We start from the raw sequence: 12,129 nt of genomic DNA on the forward strand, positions 1-12,129 counted from the left end.
GGGTGAACAGGGAGCTGTGTGTGCTGAAATCAGCAGAAAGCATGATTTAAAATTAAAGTGATACATATTTTTTAAATGTACTTTAAAAAATGCATTCCTCTTTAGAAAAATGTTACAATAAAAAGCAACACCAAATTTTCTCCATCATGCCCTCCTTAGACTTCTTACTCCAAGGGGAAATTCATGCCCATTAAGGGCAGACATTATGGAAGGGGAAAAGGATGTAGACGAATATTCATAGCTTACCTAATATTAAACATGACTTTTCTGTTTAGTTCTGAAAAGTAACTCTCTAGTTATCAATAATCCCTTCTTTATTAATAAGAAAAAATATGCTCAGAGAAATTAACCTGCCAAAGGTCTCAGTGCTAGGAGTGGCAGAGATGGGATTCAATTAGGTAACTGTAGAACCTTATGCACATCACCATGTGACCTTAGAGGGAGTCAGAGTTTGAGCTGAAGATGTCATGCTCTAACAGTAAATTTCAAGACAATTATCAAGTAGGAAAGGACTTTCTGGGGAGGTGTACAGTGAAGTGTTTAGATATTTCCAATTCTCTTAAAAATGAAATTAGGTAAGCCTGTATTTAGTGATGGGCTTGTAAACCATCTTTCTGGAGAAAAACAAAAACAAAACCTCACGAGCTCTGATTCGTAGCATTTGCCATTTTCTGTGGTATAAATACTCCTACCATGGCCCATTTCAAGTTTTCAACAGGCTCTCAAAATTGTTGAATATTTAATAATCAGTTCTCAGAAGCTGGGACAAGCCTACTCCAGCACTCCACTGCATGTGTTAAGCTTATCATCTAGGTACTGCTCTTGGGAGTCAAATCTAGATAAAGCTTCCCAGCATGCCTGGCACTGTGCTGTGCCACCCTGATTCCCCTTAGATGAAGGCCGCATTGCCCCTGCTGCAGGGAATGCTGTCAGTCTCTTCAGGGGTTGCCAAGACTGCTGACAACCACCTCACCCAAAGTCGTGCCCTTTCCAGAGTGACCCACATCAAAGAGCAGAGGAATTTGGTGTTTTACAGGCCTAGCCTTCTGAGTCCCGCTGAGAATGACTCTGAAGGCTCATTCTAGCTTCATACCTTTTCAAGGAGGCAATCAGAATCGTTGGGCCTGCATCTCAGCTTCATTTCTCCCTCTACCCACTCAAGTTTCTTTCCTCTTCTACTGAAAGTTGTCAATCTCAAGGCACTTGATAAACATCCTGCTCACTACACTCTACCTCAGTGTCCACTGCTCTTCCGGGAACCCACTATGTGACAGATAGAAAGAAAGGTGAAGATCACCTGAATTTGCAGGACATTCCTGCTCCATACACCCCAACCTGGGGCAGAACTTGATAAATCAGAGCCCACTTAGCCTTGTGATCAGAAACGGATGTGAAGGGAGCAGCTGGGAGACTTTGTCACTACGGACAAGCTTAAAAGGCAACAAGAGACAACCAGTTGAACGAGCAGCTTTGTCAGGTCCCGACCCCTCCTGTGCTCAGCTGTCTGCGGAGCCTACCTCAGGCTGTATCCGCTACTAACCAGGAGCTTCCTAATGACCTCAGGACAGAACAGGGAAACGCAGCTGGGTGGAACTTTAAATAACAACTCGCTGGAGACCAGCAATGATAAATGTGCACTCTTGCCACAGTTTAATATTTTAGAAGGAGCAAAGCAATGGGGAAAAGAATGGAAAGATCCACTTTAAATATTATTTACTCAGACTTAAAGTACAATGGGAAATCTCTTTTTTTCCCTTCCACTCTCCCTCTGTTTTCTGTCCTTTGCTCAGCCTCTCTCCCTGCCTGGCATCTCTCTCTGCCTCCTTCCATCCCTACACAATTATTTGGAGATCAGCCCTCTGAGTAGTAAACAAGCATCACAGACTACACGTAATTTACCTTGAGAAGGAATCTGTGTTAGGTGCTTGGTTACAAAATAGCCAGCAATTAAGACAGGACAGAGTAGCAGTGAGAAGGAGCTACTGAGAAGCAGGGAATGATAGATACCTGGTTACATCATCCATTCATTTACCAAGGTCCACAGAGAATTCGCCATTTGCCAGGAATCATGGAATAAATGTGACCACAAAACAGACCTGGTCCCTGCCCTCCTGGAGCCCACAGTCTAGTGAGACTGTAGACAAGTGACATTGAGAAGACAGACATTAATCAAAGGATTATAGAGGTAAATATTAACTTATGACTCAGCTAAAATGCAGTAGGGGAATGGCAGGTGGAGCTATGAGACTGCAGACCTATGACACAAAAGACCTGGATACTGTAGTAGAGTAGCATGGGGACATTCGGGGTGAAGAGGAATGTTCTCACAGAGCTAATCAGCCCCTAAGAACATCCTCATGTCCAGCCAGCAGCCCATGCATACTGGTGCTGCAAGACTCAGAATACAGAATTTAAGATTTCAGAAAAGAAACAAAGAATAAATGAATGAGGGGATGGCTATCCCATTCTCTATTATGTGATTATTTCACATTGCATGCCTGTATCAAAACATCTCGTGTAACCCATAAATATATATATATATATATCTACTATGTACCCACAAAAACTAAAAATAAAAAAAAGATTTCAGAAAAGAGTGGAATTTTTAAAGACAGATGTTATAAAAAGTTTAATAGTTATAATAAAATTTTAATAAAATATAAGCTGTTATATTGATCTCTAAGATGAGGTATACATATCCTAGAGAGTGGAAAGGATGATTTTGGTGTGCAAAGGACACACTGGAACTTCTGTTTATATTTCATTTTATCTCCTTTAAAAAAATTCTAGTTTGATAGCTGCTTTACAATGTATAGAGTATATTGATATCGTAGTACTTACATCCAACTTGTAAATAAAAAGGCATATATTAGGTACATATGCTCAAAGGTATTTTACTGGTGGGGTGCATAATCAAAATTTGGAAGTTAGTATTTGTGTGATGCATTCTGAAGGCAAATTTTCAAAAGTGGCCATAGTACCTCATGGTACCTCATGCCCCGAGAAGCAGATTGTCCCTGTGTTTCAAGATTTTCAACCCCTATTCCAAGTTGACCCCTCTCTACTTCTCTGCCCTCCTCTACTGCAACAACTATGTTTTTTCTGAAACTTTTTATATAGACAGAATGATCTTGGAATACTCATGAATAAAACGGCAAAGAGCTGGCAACAACAGCAAAAAAAGCCTTCCAGAAAGCAGTGGGCACTTACTGTTATTTAGTTTTGTCCTCTGCTTTGAAATTCTCTTCTTCCAAATTTCTGCATGGCGTACCCCACTTCACTTAGGTCTCAGCTCCAACTTCACCTCAGTGAGCCCCCTCTCTGCAGGACGTATCTAAAGACCCTTCACTCTGAATCCTCTCATTTTGCTAACTTTTCTTCATAGCGCTTGCCTGCACTTGGCTCTGGATTACAAATGCGTGTGCTGAACTTCCTTGGCCTATCCCCCTCCAAGAAGCTAAACTCCGTGAGCACGGGGACTTTGTTTTGTTCACTGCCATGCTTGCAGCACCTAGAACAAATGCCTGGCGAATGGCAAGCGCTCAATAAGTAAATATTTTTTGAATGACTAAAGGAATCAAGAAAATCTGTGTTGTTCAGTGACTAAATTAAAACCATGTGGAATATTTAGAGTCATTAAATACATTTCTGAGGTCATCTTACAGGCTAACATTTTGCCAGAAAAGTTGAATGGAAGTGGAAAAAAACAGCTAAAGCAAATACATTTTTAGTTTCTTTACTAACAGCAGATCTCTTAAATAAGGTTTAGGAGGAAAGCAGCTAAGTCCGCCCAAACAGCCTCATCCCATATACTGCCAAACTTGAGATTATCTGGAACCATCTCACGTGGTAAGAGCCAAGACTTGTCATGATAGAGAAACACAAATCTTGAAGCCCTATTCTCCGTGGAGAGGAAGAATAATTGATAACATCCTACACATGCTTTTCCAAAGCCACAATGCTGATTTATCATCATGAAGTTTGCTTTCTCTCGGTGTGCCTAGAAAAGTTTTTTTTTTTAATATTTCTTTTCAGTCCTTTCTTTATCCTCCCCAAGAGTGTCCTAATGTTAACAGTACATATTTATCTCATGGCCCAATGACTCTTTCTGCTCAAGCTATTCCTGTTATAGGAAGAGCTTTGCCCCTGGCCTTATTGAAGCTCAAGTAAAGGTTACAAACAAATATATAAGAATTGAAACTCTCAATGCTGAAATATCAGAATTACCATTAGTAATAAGTTAGATGGTGAGGAAAAAAATGACTTTATTTATTTAAATCTACAAAACAAAATTAATGTATTTATTTAGTGCTTCAAAAACAAAATTACTCTTAAAAGTCTTATGGTTAGCTGTTTCTATAAGAGCTTTGTTAAAATATCTCTAAAATATATAGTATTATCAACACCGTTGAAATGAGCTCTGATGACCTATTTGCAGCTTTGCAATTCTCTTTATTGAAACAATAGATAGGACAGATTGCTCAGCAACGTAACTTACTTCGAAATAACTTCCTGTACCGGGCAATAGTGTCTGCTTGTCACACAGGAAGTGAAGAGTTGGCAAAATTTTTGCTGGGTAGTTTCCTTTGACTTTTTACATTACAGGCAACTTATTTATGAGTGATAGGAAGTATAAATTTAACTGTGTTGACAACTTTTTGAAAAATTACTATATCTGGAATACCTTGCCAGCCAACTGGCCCACTGACTCTTCCAACTGAGTATTATAAATGCATAATGTGTGAAATCAATGATGAGATAGATTGATTCATTCATTCATCAGTTTAAAACCATACTTGTGGTCGGCACCGTGGATCACACCTATAATCATAGCACTTTGGGAGGCTGAGGTGGGCAGATCACTTAAGGTCAGGAGTTCAAGTCCAGCCTGGTCAACATGATGAAACCCTATCTCTACCAAGAATACAAAAATTAGCTGGGCGTGGTGGCATATACCTATAGTCCCAGCTACTTAGGAGGCTAGGGCACAAGAACTGCTTAAACCTAGGAGATAGAGATTGCAGTGAGCTGAGATGGTGCCACTGTACTGCAGCCTGGGTGACAGAGCAAGACTTCATCTCAAAAAACAAACAAACAAAGAAAAAACCCCACAGTATTTGTCATTTGTGATTTTCTTCTACAAATCAATTCCTTCTTCTAACTTTTAACTTCCACATTTCTGCCTCACCACACTTCCCACATGACCAGGGTAGCAGAGGCAGTGAACCCACATGACCAGGGTAGCAGAGGAAGCTGTTTTTCCTCTTCTTCTGACTAGTTGGGCCAAGCTCTTCACAGCCTTCCTTCCTCGTTTTTCTTGTATCTGCCTCTTGGTTACCATCCAAGTCTAGACTTCATCTGTCTCGTTGCTTTCACTCTTTATCCTGTACACAGCAGGCACACTATCCCTTTGCTTTTGTCAACATTACACCGTTCCTCTGACTACAAACAGAGTGGGCATTACTCAGCCTGGCATTCAGGGGCTCCCAAATCAAAGTCTGCCTTCATTTTCAGCCCTCAATTTCACTGGTCTTCCATACTTCAACACAATAGAAATGCTTTTTCTTTCCTGGAATGTTATCTACCCCTTTTCCCACATTGATATCATGCTTTTCCTTCTGCATGGAATGCCTCCCCATCCCCACACATACCCCTATCACCAGAGTTGGTCAACTGCCCTTCTTTGAAATCTTTCCTAGTACTCCTAATAAGAGACCATATTGTCCTGTTCTGGGTGCCCGTGGTTCTTGTCCCACTCCTTAGATACCTGCCTTTTGTGTTACTCATTTATTTATCCATGTGTTGTGTTTTTCTCTGATTTACTACTAAACGCTTTGAGACCACATCTTATTTCAGAATTGAAATTGATGGGACTCAGTTCATTTGTATTGAAAGAATAAATGAATGAAAGCATGAGAGAGAAAGTTCTTTTATCATCTTCTCTTCAAGAGCAGGTTTGGAACTTCCTGTTGACATAAAATTCAGGAATATTTGGTAGACATTTTGGTATTCTTAAGTATTACATAACAAATTAATGTTTGCAAAGCTATCATGTAATAGGATATAGGCCCTAAAGGGTTAAAACCAGTTTCAGGTATCTTGTATACACAGAACAATTTGACAAATGGTGTTAGAAACATTAGCTGAATAGATACAGAGCAACACAGTCTAGTTATCCTCTCAGAAGGTTGTTTTGAGTATGTCATCTGCTCATAATATATAGAATACTATTTTCACCAATCTTTAAGTGAAAATATTTTTTTTCTTTTCTACACTGTTATCTGTGTTGAGCATGAACAAAACAAGCTTGGCGTGTGGTGTTTCCTGAAATTTTTATATGTTTACATATGGCATAAAATCACAGTACGCTGTTGTTTATATAAATGTCAACAGCTCTCATATGTTCCAGTTTTATACCTTCTTATTGGAAATAACTCACACAGCCATCAAGCCAGTTCTGTCTCTAAGCACATCAATGCCTAACCATCCCAGAAATACACGTGCTCTTATAAAATCTTCTAAGAGGCAATTACACAGCACAAGAATTAATTCCAGCCTCTCCAAATCTTGAAGTCAGAAATTTCATGCAAGATGCAAAACTACATTTTCCTAAGAGTAAAACCCACTTTCAAATCATGTAATGTTTAGAAACAAAAGCCAAATACTCCCTTTAAAATATATCACAAAGGAAAAGGACCCAGTATGGAACCACGCTAATGGCTTCTGTGACTCTGCTGAGCTGGACCTCTTCCTCAACTCTGACCTCCCTGCACTCTTTCCAGCTCTGGTCATCTCCTTCTGCCTGTCTAACTGTGAGACTCCCTAGGTCTCAGCCCCAGGTGCCCTGCCCTTCTCTGTCCATGAGGCCTTCCGGAGAGCCTGTCCACTAGTGTGGGGTAAAATAATTTACTCAGGACTCAGAATTAAGTGCTATAGTCCAAGTTCTATCTCTGTTGTAATCAGTAGTGGGACCATGGACTCACCATGTACTTTCTCTGGACATTAATATATCATCTGTATGTGCACAGCTAAGATTAAAGAATGTCTCAGGTATCTACAAGGATTAAGCATCCAGGACACGACAATTCTACCAGCTCCAAGAATGATGATATTTTCCAAATACTGTATATTTCTCCAGCCATACGTGCTCTGCCAAGATCTCAGATTCATTCAATTATCTATTCATGCATTCACTATTAGCAGTTATTAGGCATGGAGCACCAGGATAGGCTCTGGGGATACATTGGTCAATAAAAGAGGTATGGTCCTTGCCTTTGTGAAGTTTGCAGTCTAGTGAACAATAAGCAGTGTAAGAATGCTGATAAAAAGCAAGCAAATAAATGTATAATTTCAGATGGTGTCAATTACTATGAAATAAGAGAGAAAAAGACAGGCACCGCCCGCAACACATACACACACACACACACACACACAGAGAGAGAGAGAGAGAGAGAGAGAGAGAAAGAGAGACAGAGAAGGGAGGGAGGACACAGCATGAGAAAATGGCAGGGGCAAGCCCTCTCTGAAGGATGGTATTTCAAGCCAAAACTCTAGGGATGTGAAGTAGGCTGATATTCAAAGAGTAGACGTGAGGCCATTTTAGGTGAAAAGAATGACAGGGACAGAGGACCTGAAGCAAGGAAGTTCTTGGTGTGTTGAATGAACAAAATAAAAGGGACTGGTACATCTGCAGCAGTGGATGTGAAGTAAAGAAGAGCAAAAGTGGCATCTCTCTCCTCACCATTTCCCCGGGACTTGAAGTAGGACTTAAATCCCCAACTCATTTGCCCTTAGAATCACCTTGGTGATCTTCTAAAAATTCCACAACTCTTGCTACCCTCTAAATCAGTCAAACCACAAGCCCAGAAGCAGAACACAGTCATCAGTATGTTTAGAAGCTTCCCAATAATTAATTCCAAAGTGCGGACAGTTTGGGAACCACTGACTTAAATTGATTTTAGTGCTTAATTTCTTGTTTTGCCCATCCATAAAATGATGAGATTCAATTTAATGGGGTCAGGTCTCTTTCTTGCTCTAAATTATGTGATATCAATATGCAGACTCAGGGCATTTTCACCCACCCCTTCCTCAAGCTTTCTTTCCTCCCCAAACTTTTACCCTACAAATCTCATCTTCTTTCATCCAGGCTTAAAATCGTAGAATCTTAGACTCTTCTCTTCACGCTACTTCTACAAATCAAGCAGGCTCTGATGGTCCAAAGCATCCAGGACTTTCATGAAGCCCTCTTCAATTCTTACCTAGACACTCACTTACTGCTGTCTCACCTTCCAATCCACCCTGCCCTGACAGCCTTTCTGAGTTCAATTCCCACTGCCTACCCAAAGCCCTTCTCAAGTGCCACCTCCCCAAGAAGCCTATGTAACAAGCTCAAGTATCTGTGACAACTAATCTGTGAAGTTTCATAGTCCTCATCATTCATATGATACAACTAAGGGCTGAATTACATACCGGTATCTATTATACATTAGTCTTATCTCCCCAAATGAATGTTAAATAAATTAATGAAACAAATACACATTTTATTAATTCCTGGCATATATTAAGCATTCAAACTTTAATAGTAGCAGTGGTAGCACTATTTTTGGGGGTAGCGGAAGTGGCAGTGACGTTGGCGGTGGTAGTTCAGTGGCACCAGTATTGGTAGTAGCAGTGGTGGTAGTAATCATGGTGCAATGTGAAGGTCCCATGTTAGCCAGGCACTCTATATACATCATCTCATTTAAACATTAAAACCATCCTGCAGAACAGGTTTTAAGCTCCCCACTTCACAAATAAGAAAGTTGGGGATTAGGAAGCTTAAGAAACTTACAGAAGAGGGATGGCAGATCTGTCTAATCCTAACTTTTTTTTAACTATTACTCAATGTTACCTCCTTATAAGCCTCCCAAAGGAGAATTCCAAGTAAGGCAGATAGGCTATAGGTTGTTCAGTTTTGCAGATTAACTGGTGTCCCCCAGCACTGGCACATAAGCAACAAATGTATATGATGACATACTCCAGACATTTATAAACAAAATCTTTGCCCCTTAAAGCTATGTAATATAGTAAGTATATCAATAGACACCCCTTTCTATACCAGCAATGAGAGGAGGACTTAGGTTGCTGAGTCACCTATTGCCATCGCCAGATGCCATGATTGACAAGTTCACCTAGAAACTACTTGAGCCATTCAAGGGCAAGTAAACGTTCTATGTACCGAACTTGTAGAATGTATAATGCACTCACTGAAAACACCAAGAGGCTCCAGCAACTTAGATATTCTCTCTATCTCTTGCCTTAATTTTTTAAAAGCAAACATTTGACTCTAGATGCTGATAAGGAATAAATGTGTCGATAATTCAGTAACAAAATTTCTGATCAGGTGTTTATTGGCAATCCTGTTCAAGAACATAATTGCTAAGCAACAAGGATAATTATCAGCATTTGGTGGGAGGAGAAGTGTCAACCTGTTTGAAGAAATAGTGCTGTATAGAAATGCAGATAAAAATGTGTAAGAGAGTGAGGAGAGAAATAACTTCATTTGTGTCCAGGTACTAATCAAAGGTAAAACTCAAGAGTGTATCTCAATTTAAATCCTATGTTGCTAGCAAGTTTTAAAAAAATTTATTTTAAAAGAGAGAATTTTTATTATTGTGTAAACAAAAAGAAACACATGGAAGAGATAATCCAAAACAGGTAATCCCAAAGCAGTGGCAGATCTAGAAGTTGCTCCTTTTTATTTCACAAATACATCATCTAATTTGCTTTCTGTGTGCTTCCATTCACTTTCCTGAGTCTGATTTAGGCTAATATTATAATTAGTTTGACTTTCCTGAGCCCTCACCAAGTGCTATGAGGAAGCTAATTTAACAATGTGCTAGTAGAAGATAATATGAAAACAATGACTACAAATTAGTCACCTTGACTAAGGGAAAATGGCAGACCAAGTGCCTCCCCTACTGCCCCAAACCTCTTAAAATGGAAAAAAAAAAAAAAGATGTGTTTTAACAGAAAAACGAAGTACATATGGGATAAAAGTGAAATGATGGACTTCCATAATATCAGAAAATTCTCAGTTCTGACCTGAAAAAATCCCAAGTAACTGGTGTGAGATGCTGGTTCTTAGTACAGACTTGTTAAACAGGAAGTCAGTTATTCCAAAGACTGATCCGGGGTGTACGAGCACCACAAAAGGTAACCTCACCTGATTTCTGACCCAGATTCCTGAGAGCAGAAGAAAGTTTTCCTTTCAGTAACTGAAGTAGTTCACAAATTTGCAATCATGAAACTATTTTTAAAGGATGAGTCATTTCACAATTTTTTTTCTACCTAAGATTCCCCAACCAAACTGATAGAGTCACGATTTCTTGAGACTGACTGCATGTCAGTGTATTCATAAATAACCAAGTGGCCAGTGTTTTGCATTGGTAGCAGAAGCCAGTCATCCTAGATCAAGGTTTGCAAGTGAAAATGTTTTTATTCCACTCCATTTTCCCTTTGGCTTAAGAAAGATTTGAACTGCACATTCAGCTGGCAATATATACAATGGTGATGCAAACACATGTGTGAAAACTTGAATCAAGCAAGGACAGGCAGAGTTGTTAAATGTTCTTTTCTTTTAACCAAATATAACTGGCTCGTAGAAAAAGAACAAAGGAAACCTTTCCCTCCCAATCTCTAGGAAAAAAAAATACAGACAACTGAGCTTGTAATAAGAGCATAACTCAGGGTTTGACTCTCTAGTCAATTAACATCTCCAATAGTGTGGTGTTAAAAAAGGCACATATGTGTGTGTGAATGAACTATATCTAAAGTATAAAGGCTCAAATGCAATTATTTATACTGTAAGACAAAAATATACGACCACACAGGATCCTTACCTTTTCAAGTATAGGATTGCCTTGATGAGGATTGATGTTGTGCTGACTTATTTCTCTTTTGTATTTATATTCATAAACTTGGTCAGTGATATTAACCAGCAGAGTTGATGGACTGAAGGTTAGTTTTACACAATCATAGACAGTTCCACTTTCAACATCAGTTGGTGCTGTAGCATATCGTAAAATTAGTCCCATTATGAGGCCTAAAAAAACAGAATAAATAATGGTATTGGAGGAAGGCAATGTAAAATGTCACTATTGGAAACTTATATAATTTGGAACCCTCAGAAGTGGCAGGAGAAAGTTTTGGGTTATTTCCTGGTTAAGTGTTCACTCTTGCATGGATATCAGTTCAACACAATATAGTGTTAAAACGCTTGTAGTGAGTACCATTGCTTGAAGACTCAGCATATCTTCCCATTTTTTTCTTTCTAATAGACCTACCAATTTTGGAGAGAAAAGAGACCTCACTGCTCCTATCCATCCAAATACTTCAAGAAAACCTTTGCTCTGTGATAGACACTGAGTCCTCTAATCAGTTAGGAGATGGAATTCCCCTGGGAATGCTTCTGGTCCACAGATCAGCACACAGTTTTTTGCTAATATTCCACTCTGGTTCTCACCAATGGAATATTAGCAAAAGTGGAGTGTGTCACTTCCAGGCCACAGCATGGAGGATGTAGGTGAGTTTTCTTCTCTTCCCATCTATCAGCTGGGTGAGAAGGAATCAAAGGTTGTAAATATAGACAGTGCCAAAGGACTAAAAAAGGCTGGGTTCCTAAGTGGAGGAAAATCATCCACCAACAAGGAATCCCTGCATTGGACCGGTATGTGAATAAAAAGTAACTTCTGTTGTACAAAGTCACTGCTGTGTTGGGGTACTGTGTAAGAAATCACTAGTGATAACCTTACTAACACAACGCACAAAGGCTGAAAGACTTAAGAAGTCTGGTACATTTAGAAAGCCACTTGTGGTTTAAAGAGAGAATAAATATAGAGAAAGAGAGAGAGAATGTAGACCTAGACCACAGGCAGGGCCAGGTCAGAAAGAGGATCCCTCCGTCATGCTGAGAGGTTTTCATTTTTAACCCAGTGGTAATGTAGAACTATTGAAATGTTCTAGGCGCAGAGTAAAACAATCAGACTTTCTTGTAAGAACTATCACTTTGGCAACAATGTGAGAGCTAATCAGAGTGAGAGATGAGAATGCAAACAGATTCCTTTCAAGAATATTTTTATTTTATTATTC

General features: G+C 39.4%; 1 protein-coding gene across 1 annotated transcript in view; it reads right to left on the reverse strand.

Annotated features, from left to right (window-relative positions):
* SLC9A9 (solute carrier family 9 member A9) overlaps positions 1-12,129 on the reverse strand; it is a 581,824-nt gene that overhangs the window by 554,883 nt on the left and 14,812 nt on the right. The window contains exon 2 of the mRNA XM_012437089.3: positions 10,881-11,083. Coding sequence (XP_012292512.2) covers positions 10,881-11,083 — 203 coding nt within the window. The remainder of the gene's footprint in view (positions 1-10,880; positions 11,084-12,129) is intronic.

Source organism: Aotus nancymaae, unplaced genomic scaffold, assembly GCF_030222135.1.
Source record: "Aotus nancymaae isolate 86718 unplaced genomic scaffold, 86718_ANA_hifiasm-v0.15.2.pri h1tg000019l, whole genome shotgun sequence".
NCBI classification, from domain to species: domain Eukaryota; kingdom Metazoa; phylum Chordata; class Mammalia; order Primates; family Aotidae; genus Aotus; species Aotus nancymaae.